The 21,748-nt window shown below is 46.2% G+C and overlaps 1 protein-coding gene and 2 non-coding genes across 3 annotated transcripts in view; all 3 read right to left on the bottom strand.

Moving 5' to 3' along the window:
- Positions 1-1,580: 1,580 nt before the first annotated feature.
- LOC139059662 (receptor-type tyrosine-protein phosphatase F-like) overlaps positions 1,581-21,748 on the bottom strand; it is a 92,886-nt gene continuing 72,718 nt past the window's right edge. Inside the window, exons 4-9 of the mRNA XM_070538088.1 lie at positions 13,540-13,830; positions 12,625-12,891; positions 11,831-12,048; positions 11,153-11,231; positions 6,163-6,423; positions 1,581-2,175 (exon numbers count right to left, since the gene is read on the bottom strand). Coding sequence (XP_070394189.1) covers positions 1,781-2,175; positions 6,163-6,423; positions 11,153-11,231; positions 11,831-12,048; positions 12,625-12,891; positions 13,540-13,830 — 1,511 coding nt within the window. The 3' untranslated portion in view covers positions 1,581-1,780. The remainder of the gene's footprint in view (positions 2,176-6,162; positions 6,424-11,152; positions 11,232-11,830; positions 12,049-12,624; positions 12,892-13,539; positions 13,831-21,748) is intronic.
- TRNAT-UGU (transfer RNA threonine (anticodon UGU)) lies at positions 19,338-19,409 on the bottom strand. Its single transcript has one exon. It is a non-coding gene; the product is annotated as a tRNA-Thr (tRNA).
- On the bottom strand, positions 19,518-19,589 carry TRNAK-CUU (transfer RNA lysine (anticodon CUU)). Its single transcript has one exon. It is a non-coding gene; the product is annotated as a tRNA-Lys (tRNA).

Below are 21,748 nucleotides of genomic sequence, written 5' to 3' on the forward strand. Positions count from 1 at the left end.
CTGATGATTTGCGACAGCTGCAGCTCCCATGGAATTCACGCCTTTCGCGACGATGTCACGTGAATTCGTTAAGGTTTCGCTGCAGCGTCAGGGCACCTCTAAGTATTTGCCTTTTTCAATATGGCTTCACAGTTATCAACGTGTTTTTTGTTTTTTGTTTTTTGTAGCTGGCACATTCGGTAATTTGCTGTTTTCCTGTCACCACAGTTTTTATTTATCTGTAGAATGGTCTTGGATCTTTCAATAATGCATTATTTGCTTTTATCAAGTCAAATATACAGAAGTACTGTGCTTCGTAGCTACGCTTGCTTAGGTTATATTAGGTAAGACTAAGGCAGGTTATGTTGGACCAAGTTGACGCATCCGCAAGATTGCGATTCTAGGGGTACGGGGTACCGTCAGTTCCACACTTTTCCTCATCTTCTTTTTTTTTTGTTATTTCAGGAGCATGAATCAAACTCTCTTAAATTTGGTTGAAATTATTTTTCTATTAGGCTTCTAACTTATTCTGTGCGGCGATTCTCCGTAGTGAGCATGCGCCGTATGTGAACAGCGGCCATCAGCGCGCTGCGGGCCTTGTTTCTTCCCTATTACTACATGAGGCTCTATCTAAACCTCAAAATGCGGTACCTCCCGACTCAATGTTCTCAGTGCATGTACTGAGGAAAGTTAAACGCAGCACTTTAAGAACTGACGAGAGTCCCCCCCCCCCCATTCTTCCGTTCTCCTTTTTTTTTAAAATACTTTTCGCACCTTCTCATCTTCAAATGCAAATTTACAGTCGTCCGGGACAATGTTTAAAGTATTATTAATTCAATATGCGACAACAAATTAGGCAAAGAATCCCGCGAAAGCATTACAGTAAAACGTAACTTATTTCATTCTAACAAAAAGCTGCAATTCATTTGCCAGGGCACGTTTTAGATGAGCATCTGGAGGATACATAATTAGGAAAATGTCAAACAATAAACAGGCGATCTCCCTATTCAATAGCGTAAATAAATACAAACTTGACTGCTGCATACCGTTTTATGATGTGCGGTGCCCGCGCATAGTATGCGCATGATATTGTACAATTATCGCTCCTACGAAGATCAGCTATCCATAAGGAAACTAGTAATGATCAAGAGGCTACATGTTCCACGGCAGACGTCAAGACATCTATACTGATCAACCTTTCAGAAGTTCTTCGGATTGGCTTCACATATGTCTTCATGCTTCTCCGCCCCCCTCATCAAAACAAGTGAATTCTTTGAACTCGATGTCACAATAAAGTCGGGGCAGAAACGTGAATAATCCATTTCCCTGCACCGAGCTTCAATCACGTGCGTACTGCAATTTGTTCTTTGTGGAAGAGCACAAATCAGGGAAAAGGCAGCGCACTAATATTTAACTAAGCACATCGATACACCTTCGAACATAATGACCTGTGCAGAACCACAACAGTATCCTCACCATAACCGCATCGGCAATGTTTCACCAGTCACGTTGCATTTTCTTTTCCCTTGTTACTTGGAGATTTTCAGTTACCTTCGCGAAGGAAGCTTTCTCCTAGAATGATGGACGACAGAGACACCATGATAGTCTAAAAAACATGCAGTTCTTACAGAAACACCTCGGGAAAAACAACATCAAACGCACGCGATAAACGGCGGTGCCTCCTCGAGAAACACGAGAGGCATTCTTATTTCCGCAGCCCGCAACACCGCGCCGTGATTCGGGGTCATACCGTCCCACGTACGGCGGTCGCGGTTGCGAACGCGAGCGACGCGAGAACGTTTTACTGAGTAGCGTTCGCAGCCACCGCCATCGAGGACGTCGCGGGCGGTGTCTCTATACGGAGCGTCCACACGGGCGGCGCATCGGCGGCGCCGCACGCAGTCCGAGCACGCACCTCCACCGCGTACGCGGTGGAAGGCGTCAGGTGCCGCAGCGTCATCCGGGTGTCCGCAGTGGTCTCCTCCCGGACGCTGTCGGCAGCGGCGGAAGAGCCCTGTTCGAGCACCGGCGCCCACGACACCAGGTAGCCCTCGCCGCTGCCACTGACGTTGCCGGTGGGAGCAGAGTCAGGGGTGCACGTGGGACCCGGGTTCCACGACACCAGCGCCGAGCCATCGTCCAGGAACGTGAAGGTCGCGTTAGGTGGCGCTGCGGACGGGACCGCCTCCTCTGCGGCTGAGACGGCCACAGCCGAGATGCATCGTATGCGATCACGGTAGTTCTCAGCTTTGAACGTATCACGCGGAGATGCGGGTTGCGAAAGGTTCTTTGGCATGCAACTCATACTTAGTGCGTTAGCTCTCACGCGCACATTCGAAGCAGTCTGGTGTTGATGCTGGGTGCCGTCATCCCGTTGTCGTTACTCGATAGGCTCGACTACGAAACTAGGCGGCTGACGTCACCACAAGTATTATCTGGGCAGAGCTTTCTACATCAGAAGTGTTGAAGCGTTGTGAATTGTCAAGAACAAGTGGTGCTCAGAGCCTTCTGGTGATGTTGAGCGCGGCAACGTCACCAAAGTGTGTCAGTAAACGTGGTAGCAACTGGCCTGGTGCCATGGTTAACACAGTGATTTAAAGACGGTCGTTATTAAACATTCATGTGTATCAACGTGCATTCGTTACGGTATTGGTAATACGTTTTTTTATGTTTAGAGAAATGAGCCACACTATACCGACTACATTGTGTGTGGCAAGAGCTGATGTGACTCAGTGCTCACCAAAATAAGTGAGAAATTAGTTTTCTAACAAGTCTAAGTTTTGTATCATATTGCGACAGGCATGGTTCTTCAAGTGGTTTGACTGGTTGAAATGGCCAGTGAATTCGCAACAAAAACTAACCGGTACTTTCTTGAGCGGGAATTGTCCAAGATTTGCGTAGCATTACGCGTATATGGCTGTCGGCATGCTGCGACTTGTGTTATGCATGGTAAGGATGTGTGATGTGGGGTGTTTTTCTGATGTAATATTAATTATCAATGCGAAAGCATTAAATGGCTCATGACGCTGAACACCTGGCGTTGGTGGTGTGACTAAACGATAGTCCAAAAAGGCTACGAATCCTCGACCTTTGGGTGCAGTCGAACTCTTGACGTTTGGTGTTAATTAAGACGAAATAGGGCAGTCAATGAAGATAAAGTTAATTATGACAATCGAACCCACGATTAAGGCAAAGTTAATTAGGACACAGTTAATTAAGATAACGTTAACTGAGTCACTAGAACCCATGACCGTTGGTGGGAGTCGTACGCACGACCTTTGGTGTTATGGCGAAGTTAATTAGGGTACAGCTAATTAATATAAGGTTTATTAGGGCACTCTAACAGAGGACCTCTGGTGGGAGTCGAACTTGCGACCTTTGATGTTAATTAATGCGAAGTTAATTAGGTACAGTGAATTAAGGTACACTTCATTACCGCACTCGGACCTACGACCTTTGTTGGGAGTAGAGCCCTCGACCTTTGGTGGGAGTCGAGCCCACGAGCCTGCGGTGTGGCATAATGTCTAAGCATCGCGCGGTTCTCGCAGTGCTTTCGAATTCATCCACCTATAGACAACTAAGTGCACCTTTATCTGCATTTCTTTTTATGCGTAAGGTTAACGAGCAGAGAGATGCAGATATTTAGATTGCCAAACATCTCCATTCCGCACCACACTGACCGACTTATAATGGTACGCATAACTTCGACAGTTCCAGTTCAGGGAAGTTCCGCTTAATTTATTACGCGATGCCTGGCGCGGCATACCAATGCGTTAAGGCCATCATAGTTAGTAAAAAGCGGACGTCTGCTCGTGCATGCGTAATTAATGTACGAACGGTGCATCCTCTCATTTTGGCTCCCCTTTAGTCACCGTCCATCCTCACTGGTCGGGTGCTTTGCCTTGGCATCCCATATTGCTTGCTATCGACCTTTTTGTATAGTTTTAGGCATTTCTGTCCTAGGATTAACGCCTCCTTTCTGCCTATAACGTGTGGGGAACGTCCGAAGCAGACGGCTTCGAATTATGTTTTATGCCGGTGTGCCTGTTGTTATCGTGGGCTATGAGTCATTCCTCACTGTACTCAGGATACAGCTATCAACCACGCGCACAATGGGCTTAAACTGCGCATTCTCACCCTGTATTGCGAAAGGCGTTTTCTGGCTTCACAAGACATTTTTCGGCCGACTAACCATATGATACTATACGCATCGAAATAAAGCAGACTTCAGCGACTTCTCTGGCGTTGAAATTGTTTACTGCGAAAGCAGTAAACTCTCACAGCTGATACCACCATCTCCTGGTGAAAAACGTCTTTGCGATTAACGAAACTTCGCCCTTGCCTCCTACAATATTACTTGGTGTTGCCTCCAAAATACATGCACAGAAGCCACCAACCTCAAAGTATGTTTTAGTGATACATAAAATGCAGACTCAACCTTATATGAGTTTTTGATAAGTTTACTTTCGTGGGTGATATATAACCTATTTGTGACCCAAATGACTCACGGGGTTCATTCGCAAAGGTCATGTCTTGCTTATATTTGAAAGTTGCAGTTGTGATGCATCTCGCTAGAAAGTGAAGCTCCGCATCTTACTTCTCCAAGGGCCCAACAAGATATGTTGCGTATGAATGTTTAGTCTGGTACACTGCGCGAAGTGACTACGTCAATTTTCTCAGTAACATATGTTGTCGAGATCTATCACCTCTTTCACGCGCTAATCAGTTCTGTCTTCTCAAGATTACGTTTTACCACGATCCTTGCATATTTAGCGTTATCGTGAACCAGCATTAAAACCAACAGAATTTGTTTTTAAATTCTCGGTGGGTTTAATTTTGTTCACCAAATGTCAAACACACCCCTAATCTCCGAAACCTATTGCAGTCGCAGAAACAAGATCGACTATATATATGTATGTCACGTACTGTGCACTTAACAACCACCAGTCATTCAAGAAGTTCCGTGACACAAACCGTTATTTCTGAATAACAGCGAAACAAGAAATCCCGCTACATATTCACATATTGGCGCCACCGGCGGAAAACCAAACGCCTATTTTCGGGGCTTCTTTTTTTTTCTAACACATTTGGCGCATGAGAACCAGCTTTGCCAATCTGTTCTGTGTTAGTAAATTTGTCTTGCGGAAATTCACAATGCGAAGCAAGTCTCATGAAAGGTGAAATTGGCATTCACGCATGCAAAAGTAACACCAAGCTGCACAGAAAAACAACACAATTTTTTTATTAGTTTTCCACTTGAATAAAAAATCACCCCTATGTGAACCCAAAGCCCAGCGCTCTCTAGGGTGGCCGCCCTACTATTCGAGCTAGCCGGCAGGCTAGTAGGTTGAACACCGGGGTCCAATTAATCGACACCTCGAAGCGCTAGGACACCGAATCTCGCAAATCAGTTCTGCGAATATTATTAAAGCGAAGGAAGTTTTATGAGAGAGAAAATAGGGTTTTGTATTGTTTTTCTGTGCTATCTACAGCTGGGTGACAATTTGCGTATCCTCCGGAGTGTGTCTTTTCCCTACAAGCGCTGGAAATGTTACGAATGTGTAGCTTCCAACTAGCTACTCTCTCAGCACTAGATACGGCACTTTGGGTAAGTCGGACCCTTCCTTTCATTGCTCCCCCCCGCCCCCCAGCCTCATACCAGCGTAATAATCCTGTCGTTCGTTCATTCTGTCCTCAATTGTTTCTTCTTTCCACTCAATATAACGCGTATGATGAATACTTGGGCAATGAACGAATGGCATGAGTGATTTTGTGTACTACCTTTACTTTTGTGCTGTACTTATTTTGACGCACTCAAGTAGTTCATTCAACTCTCCTGAACTAGAGCAACGTGACACGTCTAATAGTGTGCATTATACTGAGCACCTTTCTGACATTTTGTTTTTGTTTTTTTATTCCCTGAGAAAAGTGAATCTTTCTTGTTATGTTGTATTGCACTATTGACGCAATCTTTTTTTTTTGCGTCTCCATGCTCAAGTAATCGTTTTTACAACCCACTTCCTGTATGGGCCAGTACGAAAATTTCCCAGTATTCACAAATAAAATAAAATAAAATAAAATAAAATATATACATAATGTCTACTTTCCAACTAGCCCAGCGTTCAGCTTTAACTTTAGCGTGTACAACCGCATAGACTCGGTGTCGCAAAAGCCAGTCCTCACCGGTATTCCCGGTCCTGAAGCGCTTCCTGAGCACCAGCGCCATGCCCTCGTAGCGGAAGAATCGCAGGTCGTACGCGCGCCACGGTTCGAGTCCCTGCAGCCGGTGTTTGCGCGCACTGCTGTTGAGCAGCACCTCGTGGGGGCACGTGTCCAGCTGCTCGGGCTCGCAGCAGGTGAGCAACACCTCCTCGACCACGTCGTGACGCAGCGTCCACGTCAGCACGGCCCACGTCAGGCCGCTGCTCACGTTGACGTTCATGCCTGCGTCACGGGCGATTCGCTCAACGCGGTTCACACACATCGGCAGCCGCAATCTCTGCTGCGCAATAGGGATTCTCGTCTGGCAGAGACGCCCCGAGAGCGTATTTCCTGCACTCTGCGAATTTCAACTCCACGGGAACGATGACGAACAGGAGGTGAAACCAATAACTTTATTCAAATAACAATAGAGAATTCGGGATGAAATTATAACTTTTGCTGGCCGAGATTCGCAGTTGTGGCGGATATCAGAAATTGCGAGATATTGGGTAAAATGTACCAATAAATATTTTACTTAAATATCGCATGGAACACGTTGAAAATGCGGAATTGAAAAGTAGCGCTAAGTTTCATTAGAACAAGATTTTAAGTGCCTGTCCGACAGCTCACATAGAAATTCACGGGCGTCACGCTTAGTTTCGAGACATATCTACTGTACACCAATATGCCTTGCGACCGATTTCGACGACAACTATCTCGAAAATGATGATAGTATCATATTTACTGCCAAGTTTGCACGCTTTGAGCTTCTGACAGCCTTCAATTACCCAATTTCAGCTGTGTGCCAACTTTAATAATTGAGAAGTTAAATAAGGAAATTTGGTCGATTAACAAGCTTAATTACGGCGCCTTAGGAGCCCATTCGATTGCAATCGAGCCCAATTTTCTCGATCCAGATCCGGACTATTGCAATCCGTGCATTGTGATCAAGCTTCTCGATTGCGATCGTAGGCTTACATCTACATAACTATTTTTGCCGCACATTAAGCAAATTATCGTGTCTGGGCCCACATAGCCCCACCTTGAGCTCTAGAGCTCACCGAATTAGATCCGGACTGTCAGGCTGTCCAGCAGCGATCATTACCGATAACGATAAAAAAGTTCGATCCTGATCAGGCTCGATCGCAATCTAAAGTGCTCGCGTGACACCGGTATTACGTCGAATTCCACATTCGTCCATGAAACATTCAGTATATGCATACTTTAGTGGGTTACTGGAACATCGGATTATTACGATGTTATGTTTATTGGACTATTACGACAAGTCTGTTCTACTGTGAGCATGCCCTTCAGTCATGTTTTCTCAATTTTTAGACGGGATTATTACGTCTCGCTTTCTGCTAGTCGTCCGCATGGTATCGTTCACCATTTCGTTGCAACATTTCCAACCTGCAACACTCCAAACAGGGCACGTCGATCTTATATGACTTTCACAAATGAGTGTCAAGACGTGATATCTGAATTACCGTCGATCGTTTATCTTTATCTCCTACGCCATTTGTCCGCCATAAATGTTACGGAACTTCAACTCGCAGGGCACACAATAAAGTTCTTTCCTCCTCCTCCTCCGAAAGCGCGCGTCGCTTCGCAAGGGGCGCTTTCTTGCACTAATGAAAAGCGCGAGGCGAAGCATGCTTTACAAAAATCTTTAGTAAAGAGCAGAAAGGCTCTACAACGGATCTTTTTTCTAAACTGCTGAGGCAGCTTTGTCACAAAACAGCCTGTGAACTTGCTGGTAGCTAGCGCAGATAATTAACGAAGCCGTTGGATGCACGTTTAAATTTATTGCTGGGTTTTGCCAACTAGAGGGCGGAAGAATTGCGGTATTGCCAAAAAGATGTGAGGTGTTTTTTTGCAATAATGCCAAGTGCGAGGTGAAGCACGCCTTACAAACCCGATTCGTAGAAAAGAGCATGGCAACTCCTGAGAACGGACCCTCTAGATATAAATGGAGGACTTCGCCGTTACAGGTGAGTGCCTCAACTGTACTCTGCAGCCTGTAATCAGAAAAACTGGTGGCAACCGCATCCGCGACAGAATCCATCATAGCGGCGAAGGTGTGGTCGCCTTACTATGTCTCGTAAGATTTTAAAGGGTTCAATGAAGCGTCCAAAAAGAAAAGAGGGAGGGAAGGCACGCACAATATTTATCTGACAAAATGTTTCTCATCGTAGTCGAAAATAACGACGTGAAACAACTACAAATATTTTATTGAGGTTTTTCTGGGTAAACGTGTGTGCGAATTTTCCTCCTGTCCGCGTGCTTTTTTACTCTATGAGCGCGCTAGCTGGCAAGCAGAAAAGAGTGCAAGATTATTATATCCGCTAGAAAACAAAAAATTATTGCTTCGAACGAGCGCTGCCTAACTCTGCCCTCTCGTCCACCTAAGCCGGACCAGCGGATGTTCTTAATGAGCAGGATTCGTTGGCAAGGTGCCCGGGGTCACTTTCTGCGCCGTTCCGTTGGTCCTTCCGTTTTGTTTCCTAGAATACATGTACCACCATCTATGCTTGAACAGGTGAATTTCTGTGAATACACAAACCTCTGTGCGCTTAACGCCAACTACTTGTTGGTGCACGATGCTCCCGATGCGATGTTTTATAAGCCACCGTGAGAGTGATGGTTAATACATATAACTGCCTAAACTTAGTCAATCTCGCTTCGAACAGCTTGGTAACTTTGTAAATGTATCATTTCAAACAAAAGTACTGTTCTATAAATAATTAGGTAAAAACCATTAAAATCGTCCGAAGGCAGGATTCTAACACTAGATTTCTAGTACAGAAGCCATATATTGAAACCATCACTCCACGGACCCTTTTTTTAAATAATTACGCCACGGACGCATGAATCGACAAGCGGTATAGAACACACTTATGAATCCCTCACGCGCAAGTGAGTGCGTTGAGACGTTCGGCGCGTTTCTATTTGGCCTTACTGAGTGCAGTTAGAACGCAGGCGACAGCTTGCGCGGATAGTGAACTAGCAGATAACACGAGCAACCAGAGAAATGCATCTGCAACAACATGGAGAAGCTTCTGAATAGGACGCGTTGGAACAAAGGTGAGTGCTTCGGGAGGCAAACTATGGGAGAAGAATAACACTACAGCCACATTTCTTTCTTTTGCCAAACACAAGATCAGTAGTAAAATTCAATTTGCTGGGTACATCGTCAGAGTGTGGGTGGTGTTATTTGCAGTTGCTTATCTCTTAAAATACGGCAGTCTTGGTTTCAAGGGTACAGTATATAGGCTTAACCAGTAATGATTACAAAGAATGCTACGCACTATATGACGATTCCCGGGTAGGGAGCTTGTACCCTAATTTTTTTCCCCGCTTTCTTCCGCACGCAGCCGTTGCGACAAAGTGCCGCCGGTTTTTACTTCTGGTCACACAAAAAATGAGATACAGCCAAATGCTAACAAACTTTTAACGGGTTTGTGCTTACTTTTTCTTTATTTCTATGCTCCCTGTCTTCCCGCATATTGAGCAGTTACTTTACTTCTCTTCATCACTGGTGACAGCTCGAAAGCCTCAACGAACGCTTTGTCAACGTGCTTCTTGATAGATTTTTCCAAGGACACTTACATGCCGCAATCCTTTTGCCCCTGACATATCCCCACACTTAAAAGCGTATGTGCATTAGTAAGTCGTGGCTCCCAATAACGACACAAATTTTCTGTGCCACCATATGTCTCGTTTCTGAATGCACTTCAAGGTGTGAGCTTCCAAGACGTCTTGTTGTGTCACATGTGTATCCCAACTACACCACTTCGGTTTTGCCTCCGTCACATTCGTTCCCTGACGCGACTTAGCATTCGGAGAGCTGTTTGTATTTTCACGCGCATGTCGCCCTATCTTTCTTGTTCCGGTGAACGTTATCTGATGATTTATCGATTTATCGCTCGGTGCGAAACCCACCGCTGTGTTAGAACGTTCCTTAATGTTGTCTCCTATTCTGTTGCGAAAAGGTCTTGCGAATCAGACTGCTCGCGCGACCCGAATAGAGATGTACATTTTCGAACGTACGAGAGTTTAATTGATTACTCTAGAATGTACTGCGCACACTTTGTTACGAACTTTACCCACGAGTCAGATTTCGGTGACCGACAATCATTGCTCTTTGAATGTTGCCTGTTTCCAAAGGCACACGTTCACCCAACAAATAGTAAAATGGTTAACTCAAGCTTCTGGCAGTGTTTTATTGTTCACCGTCGCTGCAACACAACAGTATTCGAGAACAGTTTGCAATGTCAGGAACAGGCCGAGTGTTGAGTCAACCAAACGACCGCAAGGAGGCGTCTTGTACAATGGCGCATGTTTCTTACAAAATAAAAATTCTGGGAATGCAGTTTCTTGTTTCGACCCAGCTGTACATTGACCACTCGCTTCATTTGTTCAAGAAGCAGCACATATATTTCTTTCTTCTTAAATAAAGCATCGCTCACATAATACGCGTCTCGAACCCTTTCTTTATACGGCAGCACGTACCAAAATCCGCATTTGCAATTTGCAATAAGTCTCTGTTATCGCTGCACATCTCCTTTCACCAAAGAGAGTGCTCGAAAATTTAAAAAATATATATATTTTCTGATTCCCGGACATGCGTATATCGTCAGCACGCGACGGGAAAAAATAATAATAAGCAGTGCAAAGGACGTAGCTGCTCACGGAATAGCTTTTTCGACGTTTATTTATATGCTATAAGAAATGAAGTTGTCTTTCTATTATTTTGTCTTATACATGTCTAAACGTGCGTAGGTTAGCCCAGTTTCGTGAACGATAGCACTTCGGATCCTACGAATTTTCAATGCTACCAAAGTCAGTGTGGTATCATACTTCCTTAGAGTCATTGCGAATCGTCTTCCTTAATGTCATTTACAAAGCATTAGAGAAAATTGTGTTCAAACAAGATTTAAGAGGAAAGGAATATGATGGTGTGCAAACTCACCGGAGGAGTAGGAGATCCCGTAGGCGACAGCCTCCTCTCCGGCCAGGAAACTGCCGGACCACAGGTTGTACGCGGCGACCTGTTTTGTATCACGATGCACTTAAACAAAATGCAGCGCGATATTTACTATGAAGATTGAGCTGAGAAGATGTGAGATGTGACGTTTACGAATGCGCCACATTGCGCTCGTTGCGAAAACGTGAGTGGTGGCGCTGGCAAACACTCCCAGGGTTCTACTAGTACACATAAATACCCAAGAAAGTGGATGGAGAAACAGCGCCGTGGTAGGTTAATTGGTAGAGCATCGCACGCGAAATGCGAAGGTTGTGGTTTCGGTTCCCACCTGCGGCAAGTTCTTTTTTCATTCACTTTAATTTCCATTAATTTATTGTTTCTTTGTTTCATTTGTTAAGCACAAGTAATTTCCCCTGTGTTGTCCTTGGTGTCAGTGTTTGTGGGCTTCTCATCATATGTTTGTCAGACAAATGTGCATACGTATAGAGCCACGTTTCCTTCGGTGTCAGTCCGTTAGTGTCACATGAAAGCGTTGAGACATTTATGCAGCTTCTATAAGTCCCTTTCTCCGACGCGCAGTATGTCCCCTTTAACCTCCTGCAATTTATTGCTTTGACTCGGAGGTGGTTACAATAGTGACGCTCTGCTCGCGTGCATGCGTACCTGCACGGTGTACGTGTTGAGCTCCTCGACGTCGGCGATGACAAGCGAGCGCAGGTCCCTGGAGCCGAGGCGCAGCGACTCGCCGTCGCCGTAGAAGGTGTGCCACTTCACCAGGTACCCGTCCACGGGACCCCGGCCCAGCTCGGGTGGGGACCAGCGCAGCTCCAGAGCCGACGAGTTCAGCGGAGACACCTGCACCTCCAGCGGAGCACTGGGACCTGTGGTGGCCGCACCGGTTAGACACGGTTCCACGCGAGCTACTGCTCGTGACGTTATGAACAAACATCTTTCTGCGCAAACAAGAGATACAAGGAGTCATTCACGCTACTCGATATGCGTCGTTTAGTTGCCTGTGCACTATACGAATAATGGATAGCCACAGAACTCCCCTCTCTCACTCTGTCTACCTTAAGAGAAAGATCACGTCAAAATAAGAGTAGGATGCCGACCAATAAAGCCTAGAGATTGCTTCAAGCCTAAATGTAATCCGTACACTGCCTAATATTGAAACGTTGTGTCCGCAACTCGGTAGAACTTTCTATCCTTTGGCGGCTAAATCCATCGCCGTGTCCGAACGCGCTCTTGAGCTACATCCTCTTTTGAACTACAATGAAATCTACATAGTAAACTAAACTAAACGCCAGGCGTCATTAGAAACCTTTTATTGCGTTACAACTAGAATATCGTGCGCCTGCCATAATAGTTAAATAACGCACATGTGAACAGCCCATTAAGGAGGAAGTACAACATTCCATCGCCATATTTTCCACTCAACGCGATACATGCAAACTTACGTCCGGGCGGCGACCGGTAGACGGTGTAGAAAAGGAGCGCGTCGGACGGGTCGGTCACTTCGACGCTGGCCAGGGTCCACGGCTGACCGTTGGCGATCTCCTTGCGACCGTCATGCACGAAGAACTTCTCGCAGCTGCCGGCCAGTACTCCATCCGCCTGGCAGTGCTTGACCGTGCACACGCCGACCGCGGTACCATCCTGCGCGGTGCTGGTCCAAGACAGCAACACCGCAGTCCACATGGACACCACCAGCTGGAAGATGAGCCCTGCGATTGAGGAAGCCAGAGACGCAAACAAGAGATTGTGCAGAGCAGTGTTATCATATTCATCACTTAATTGCTGCTAAAGAGTCGTTGCGGAGTATTACTGCAGGGCGAAGCAAAACCATCAATACGGGTTGCCATCACATCAAAAGAACGCAAAGTAGTAGTTAACTGTACAGTGCATATAATGCGTAATATGACAGATTTATATAAGAGGTTTCGCGGTAGGAAGCACGTGTGATGGCGTGGTGATTTCGATAAAAGGTTAATGTATTAAATATCGGCTTTTCTTTTTCTGACTCACGTTCCTGAACCACTTGATCTAGCAACACATTCCGCAGTTCTAAAGCAGCAGTAAAAGAAAATTTCTTAAGCTCAGCGCCATGTAATTGGTTAAAGCAAGGACCGCTTACAAGGTGAAGGGAAAAAGTTTGGTGTAATAAAAATTGTATCGCAACGTGCAAGAAAAAGTGTCGAACAGCTTATGAAGCAACATATGGGTTGACAGATTTTCTGACGTAATGAAAGCTCCTGAGTCTGCGCAGTATTTTTCGTGTTTTCTAATATATCTTACTATATTTGTCAACTTTCTTTGGCCAAATACTCAAATTAGGCTTAAGGAGTCGTCGGTCTCGCATCATCGCTCTTTACCCTTGGGAGGCGTGAATACGGTGGCCTCCGCGTGCGGTCCTTCGAGCGGCGTGTCCTCGAGCACGTTCTTGGCGCGCACGCGGAACGTGTAGTTTGTCGAGGGCCGCACGTCGTGCAGGAGCACGTGTCGCGTCTTTGCGGGTGTCTCGAGGGACTCGCACGACGAGGCCGTGCACCAGGACACGTCGTACGCCTGCAGCGGCCCTCGAGGCGCCTCGGGAGCCGTCCAGGAAAGGAGCGCTTTGCCTCCGCCCACTCGGTCCACGTGCAGGAGCATCGGTTCACTGGGCGCTGCGTCGTCAGGATGAGCTGTAAACCGTGGCTTAACCGCAGAGGAGACGCCGAAACAACGCAGCGCTTCTGTTATTCGACGCTAAAACGTTACATTATTAGCGGCACGTATCAGAGAACAGCAGAAAAGAAACTCGAACGACGGTTACAATTGTACAACGCGAATGTTTGAGCTTCAGCTGTGGTGCGGGTTAGACGTTCTTGCTTCCGATCTGAAGCTCGTCGAAAGACTCGGGGGCCTGAAGCTAGGTCCTGCTTCCCCCACGCCAGTTAAATGTAAAGTATGTTTTCTAGCGTTCTCGTTTAAACTACTACGCTCTTCTCCGGTGCACGAGTTCTTACCGGCTTTCTAAGCATAAACTGACTCAGCCGGGCGCTCCAGCAGCGCCCGGAACTCAGCACCTACGATGGCACTCCTGTACGCCATCGCTTTTACCCGAAGCGACGGCAAACGGTCGCACCGCCACTGACTCGCGAAAGGAAAAACGAGGCGTAACTTCAACGGGGCAAAACTTCCACGCTACTGCGGGCGCAATCGGTGTGTTCCGCTACTCGTGATGTGTAGAGTTCCTGCGCGAAGTACGAGGGGCAACAACATCTGGTGGGGTAGCAGAGAACCGAGCTTTGCGTCACGTGACTGAACTGTACTCTCTTTACATACGGCTCGTCTATACCCTGATTCCGTAATGCCTCCATGACTGCTGAGGTTTCGACTGAGTCAAACGCTTTCTCGTAATCAATCAAAGCTATTTATAAGGGTTGGTTATATTCCGCACATTTCTCTATCACCTGATTGATAGTGTAAATATGGTCTATTGTTGAGTAGATATTACGGAATCCTGCCTGGTCCTTTGGTTGACAGAAGTCTAAGGTGTTCCTGATTCTATTTGCGATTACCTTAGTAAATACTCTGTAGGTAACGGACAGCAAGCTCACCGTTCTATAATTCCTCTTGTCATTGGCGTCCCCTTTTTATGGATTACGATTATGTTAACGTTCTTCCAAGATTCCCATACGCTCGAGGTCATGAGGCATTGCGTATATAGGGTGGCCAGTTTTTCCAGAACAATCTGCCGACCATCCTTCAACAAATATGATGTTACCTGGTCCTCCCCAGCTGCCTTACGCCATTGCATGGCTCCCAAGGCTTTCTTTACTTCTTTGGGCATTACTTGTGGGATTTTAAATTCCTCTAGACTATTCTCTCTTCCATTGTCGTCGTGGGTGCTACTGGTACTGTATAAATCTCTATAGAGCTCCTCAGCCACTTGAACTATCCCATCCATATTGGTAATGATATTGCCGGCTTTGTCTCTTAACGCATGCATCTGATTCTTGCCTATTCCTAGGTTCTTCTTCACTGCTTTTAGCCTTCCTCCGTTCCTGAGAGCATGTTTAATTCTATCCATATTATACATCCTTATGTCAGCTGTCTTATGCTTGCTGAGTAACTTGGAAAGTTCTGCCAGTTCTATTCTAGCTGTAGGGTTAGAGGCTTTCATACATTGGCGTTTCTTGATCAGATCTTTTGCCTCCTGCGATAGCTTGCTGGTATCCTGTCTAATGGTGTTACCACCGACTTCTATTGCACGCTCCTTTAAGGTGCCCATAAGATTGTCGTTCATTGCTTCCGCACTAAGCTTCTCTTCCTGAGTTAAAGCCGAATACTTGTTTCGTAGCTTGACCCGGAATTCCTCTATTTTCTCTCTTACCGCTAACTCATTGATCGGCTTCTTATGTTCAAGTTTCTTCCGTTCCCTCCTCAAGTCTAGGCTAATTCGAGTTCTCACCATCCTATGGTCACTGCAGCGCACCTTGCCGAGCACTTCCACATCATGTATGATGCCAGGGTTAGCGCAGAATATAGACTATTTCATTTCTAGTCTCGCCATTCGGGCTCCTCCACGTCCACTTTCGGCTATACCGCTTGTGGAAGAAGGTATTTGAGAAGAAGATAAGAAGATACCTCCTATATGAATACAAATTTCATTCGCTTGCGTATTAACAATAATGTTGGCCGTACAACCAGAATATACCATTTGGATATCTTTCAAGAACAGGCGGCTGACATTGACGTCTTCGAGGACAGAAAACAGAATATGGTGGTTGACGTGGTCAAAGGCCTTTTCCATGTCAAGTTGCAACATGGCTACACGTTTATCAAGTGCATCGCAGCATTCTAATATGCTCCGTGCTATGTGAATATTTGTCGTTACCGTATGTCCTTTAATTCGCATGTTTGATGCTGGCCTACGATAGATTTTACTACATTCTGCAGCCTTCTACCCAGAACCTTCATGAATATCTTATAGTCCGCATTCGTGAGACTTATGGGCCGATACCCTCTGACCGACAATATCTTAACCGCGTCATTACTCTTCGGAACCAGGATGATTCGAGTTCTTCGAAAGGATGGAGACATCATCTGCTTTTGGTAAGTTTCTTAAATCCCATTGTGTAGAGAATGTGCCATGTCACACATGAACGCTTTGTAAAACGCTGCGCCCAGCCCTTCTCGTCCAGGTGATTTGCCGGAGCTTAACTTGTTGATTGAGCTCTCTACTTCCGCTGCACTAATCAGTGCCTCGAGCCCAAGCTTGACTTCATCATCTAAGATAGACATCAGTTCCAAAACCTCCGACGTGAGGCCTTCTTCTACACAAGCCTCGTGACCCAGTATTCTTTCGTAATAATTCAGAAACGCACGTTGAATACTGTTGGAATCATTAGCCATGTCGCCCTTGTACTCTATCTGTTTCATCTCGTTCTTGACTGCATATCACTTTCGTCGCACAGGGACCGTTTTGTCGGCGTCTCGCCCAACCACAACCATTCTTCACGTGCGCATATGACCGCACGTTTATATTTCTCTTTGTCCATCCGTTCTCAACTATTTTTGTTTGTTTTATTTCTTTTGCATACTGGCCCGGCTGCGCAGTTTCCGAACTCAGCAGCTAATTTAAGCGGCTCTTAAATTCTTTTTCGTCTGCCTTGCCCCTTTGGCGTAGCGCACTCGGTCTTTCTATAGCGGTCATTTTTATTTCTGCTTTAAAATGTTCTGTTTCCAACAATGTCCCCCTGATCACCCGTTTGCAAACAGTCCATTTTTTTTTCTTTTACTGTAAGCACAATACGGTCATCCTCAAGAAGCTTTACATTAAATTTCCATAGTTCCCAGTTGAACTTCAACCTTCTGGTCTTCGTTCCTATTGGAAATATTACCCCGCAATGATCGATGAACGCAACGTTTTTAACCAAGTAGTCACTGCACATTGAGACCACGCCTGCAGGCACATCAACTCTGTCAAGTCTTGCATGGCTCGCTTGTTGGAAATGTGTGTACTCCCGACGGGCTCCTTCTGACGACAGACCATTCCCGATGTCTTTCTAATTGTGTTTCAGGACAATTGCATTCAAAAGTAACGAGCTTTAGTCTCGAATGGCCGTGTTATTAAGCCTGTCTTCGGGCATGCGCACACAGTTGAGGTCACCCATAAGGATAATATGTCTAGGAGACTTCAGATAGGGCTGGACCATTTCGAAGAAATCTTTGCGCTCATTTTCCTTATTTGGGGCATACGCACACATTACGCGCCACTGTAAATCAAGATACAAAAAATCACACATCACAAAACGCCCGGTGTTGAAAACTGTAACATATTCTTCAATAACACCTAAAGAATTCGGAATTAAAATGGCGCAACCTCCCGACGTACCAACAGAATGACACATGCATACATTGTAATGGCTTCTAAATGGCTCAACCATGCGGTTCGTCTGAGCTTCACTTTTCACCTTGGTCTCTTGCACTGCCACTACGTCCACTTCGTTCTCAAGCAGGAGGCGACTTAATTGATACTGACGCCGCCTCGCTGCCAGCTTCCTTACATTAAACGTGGCAAATTTAGGTGCTGCTTCTGTTCTGCCTGCCATGTGCGCAACCAATTAAATAGGCCGAACGGCTTCGTGCTCACCTTCAACCTTAATACCCCAAGAAGTGAAGCTCAGCAATTTTCTCTTCTCAAGAGTTCTCGAGCACACCCAAGAGGCTTGCTCGCTTTCTGCAGCAGGCTGGCGCAGCTTCAGCGCGCCGGTCGTCGTAGTCCCGTTGTGTGTCGCCTCTCGTCCCTTGTCAAGCCAGAAGGGAGCCATGGTTGCTACATCGGTGTATTCTTCGCCGGCTTTTTGTCCGGCGGGATGTTGGGCTTCGGGCGAAACGTCGGCCGGCGCTGCCCTCCCGATTTTGGGGGTGGTTCGTCGATACTCGCCGAAGGATGCTGAACCTCTTCGACACGGGCCTTGTCGTGTGTCCTCTTTCCTGAAGCACTACGCATGCTTGGTTGGACGACGTCCATGCCTTCTCCCTCCTCTTGAGGTTCTCCATGCACTGCATCCGTAGCAGTACTTGTGCTTAGTCCCGCTGAATCAATCTTCAGGGCTACAATAGCCTGCTTCGACGCAGTCGTCTCGTCTTCAGTCTGTGTCGCTGCCACGCCCCCCTTGACGGCGTTAGGCACTGCCTGCGGCGTATTCTTTTCTGCTGTTCTCGCTGCCTCCTCGGATTCGTCCGCATCCAAGAGAAGTTCAGAGTCGTCTTCACCTCTCATGTGCCCTGTGACATTTGCGTACGTTTTGACGCACTCCGATTGGACATGGCCGAAACGACGGCACTGACTGCAACGGGAAACTTAGCATTCACGTCGGACGTGTCCTGAGGTATGGCACCTTAGACAAAGCGGTACTCTTCCAGGAACCACAACGAGGGCCTGTTCTCCAGCAATGCGTAGCTGGTGAGGCAGGTCATCAATTGTAACTCCAGGCTTCAGCTTCAAGAACACACAACGCGTTGACGAACCTTTGTCCATGACTCCTTGAACGCACCAGCGTTCTTTGGCGGCTTACGTCACCGTTCCGTAAGGTGCAAAGGCTGTTCGCATCTCTTCGTCTTGCACGTCGTACAAAATCAAGTGGATCTTCATCCTCACGTCCTGGTCATCCGGATCAATGACAATGCACCGTCGTTATTTCACAGTCACTTCACAGGCTGAAAGCAGCTTCTTCATTCCTTCAACACTCTTGAACGCGATAGCCCAGATGTGATTCATTTGGTACGCCCCGAAGGCGACAACCTCGGGGACCAGTGCCAAACGAACCAGTGCGCCGCGAAAATCCTCGATCTTGTAGGGCCTTGCTCTGACGTCGGCGCGCAAAAACAGCGTATTTAAAACAATTCGACCTGTTGGTACCCGAAGCAAAATAACTTCATAATCCTGGTCACTCGAGCCAGCAAACATGTTTCCACGGCCAAGCCGGGCCGCTGATACCGCACCATTGGAGCACATGGTGCACACGTCCGTCAAGCTCGGTGGCCGGAAGTGGAATCCCTCAGCCATAGCGGCCCACGGAAGCGTCGAGCAAGAAGTTGCACCAATGGAGCACTTTCATTGTTTTGGGCGAACATTGTGCATTATCCACTGCACGTGCCTTAAACAGTAAAAGAAATTCAGTGCTGCCAGTGAGGTTTGAACTCACGAGCCCTGGTTTACAAGACCAGTGCTCTACCACTGAGCTATAGCGGCCGACAAAGGCGTCGAGCCAAAAGTTGCACCAATGCAGCACTTTCATTGTTTGGGGCAAAAATTGTACATTATCCACTGCACGTGCCTTAAACAGTAAAATAAATTCAGTGCCGCCCGTGAGGTTTGAACTCACGACTCCTGGTTTAAGAGACCAGTGCTCTACCACTGAGCTATAGCGGCTTTTTTTTTTCGCTGATTGGTACATCACGTGTAAAGAACAACAGAACAAAACGCATTTACAGAAAAAATGACACTGAAAAATGTTTAAAAATGTCAAACACGCTTTGTTTGACGTGGGGATGATTATAATGACATGAGGTCATTCAGAATGGGTAGTCATTCCGGCTGTTCTTCGCCTGCGCAATATACATCCCTGGTGTGAGCTATACTTTCGATAATGTATTCTCTGGCTGGGCGTGCGTTTACATCCGCATGCCTCACCGCCATACGCGTCTTCCAAATTGCTTGCATACTCAACAACATAAACATATCATACGGTATGCCACTTTCACACTGAACCGGCAGAAAACGAATACCGTATGGTGTTATAGGGAGGTCTTTCTTTAAAGTTCGCTGAAGGATCTCCCAGTGAAATACGGCATCCGAACACCCCAAAAAAATGTGATCAATACTTTCCGGCTTACGGCACAAGAGGCAATTAGTACTCCACGGAACAAATAGGCCTTTTTCCTCTAGCCATGGTTTCACGGGCAACGTACCAGTATGTAGCTGAAAAAAAAAAGGTCTTGGCTGATGGCAGTACTACCATTCTTTTGATTCTTTTAAAGACATCTTTTCCGGGCCCGATTGCATACAAGGTGCGATACAAGGGTTCTGGCATCATTACGTCGATAAGATCTTTATACAGCCGTTTTTTCTTAACTTCGCACAAGTACTGCAGAGAAAAACGAACCTTTAATATACTGAACGCCGATACTACTTCGCGCAGATAACCACGTATACCCATTCGCCCCGCACAAGAAGTCGATAAAATGAATTCAGGTAAATAACAGCATAGTCTAACTTGTAACATGGTGCGCAAGAATGGATGACTGATCTCGTAGAAAAGTAAACCTGGACACCATGTGTCTTACAAACAAATGGGCCAATCCCAGCCCACCAGCTCTCACTGATCGAAAAAGATTTGTACGACTCGTGCGTTCCCATTGGGATCCCTAAACAAAAGTGGCAAAGATTCTGTGTATCTTCTGAATGTTTAGCCTATTCATGTACAGCACCTGAAGCACGTACCAAACTTTCGCTGCTAAAAAGATATTGCAGACTGTTGACCGGGCGAATATCGAGAAGTTTTTCCCTCCCCACTTATTTACTTTCTCTCTCAGCATTTCTGTTTCGTCCTTCCAATATTCATCTGGATCTTTATATCCCTCTAGTGGCACCCCGAGATACTTTGTGGGTGCGTCCCCCCATTTCACATTTTCGAAAAAATCTGGCATTGCCTCCCAGGTACCATGCCACAGACCTACACATTTATCCCAGTTTATTGCACTACCAGACCACTTGCAGTACTTGTCGACCACTCTCACAGCTTCGCTAATACTTTCTCTGTTTTCACAGAAAACGGCAATGTCATCAGCATAAGCCAATATTTGACCTCGCCCATCGTAAGCTTAAAACCACGTAATTTGTTATTGTGAATTATGCTCAAACAAAAGTGCTCTAAGTAAATAGCAAACAATAAAGGAGAAATTGGACACCCCTGGCGAACGCTCCTGGCAATATAAATACTTTCAGTGACTTCTTTGTTAATGACAATGTTAGCCTCACAATTTTCGTATGACATTTTCACACCTTATAAGATAACATTCCCGACATTTACATGTTCCAATACTTTAAAAAGTACGTCATGCACTACGCGATCGAAAGCCTTTTCGAGGTCTAATTGTAACATCGCGATTTTCCTGTCCCATGCATCACAGCTTTCCAGGATGCTCCTCGCTGTGTGAATGTTCGTTCGTATTGTTCTGCCCTTTATGCCGCACGTTTGGTGAGGTCCTACGATTAGTTGTATTACAGTCTGCAGTCTTTTGGCTAGCACCTTCATGAACACCTTATAATCTACATTGGTGAGGCTTATAGGACGATAACCACTCACCGATAAAACCTTCACTGGATCATCACTTTTGGGTATCAGTACAATATGCGACCTTCTAAAGGATGGTGGTGCATCTTTTATTTCGTACGCCTCTGCGAAGAGCCGCCAGAGAGCCTTCGAGAGGTCATGCTTAAACGCCTTATAAAAAGCAGCACCAAGTCCATCTGGACCCGGTGTTTTCCCTTCACTTAGATCGTCTATTGCTCTTTCTATTTCGGTTAAG

Source organism: Dermacentor albipictus, chromosome 4 (genome assembly GCF_038994185.2).
Source record: "Dermacentor albipictus isolate Rhodes 1998 colony chromosome 4, USDA_Dalb.pri_finalv2, whole genome shotgun sequence".
In the NCBI taxonomy this organism is placed as follows: domain Eukaryota; kingdom Metazoa; phylum Arthropoda; class Arachnida; order Ixodida; family Ixodidae; genus Dermacentor; species Dermacentor albipictus.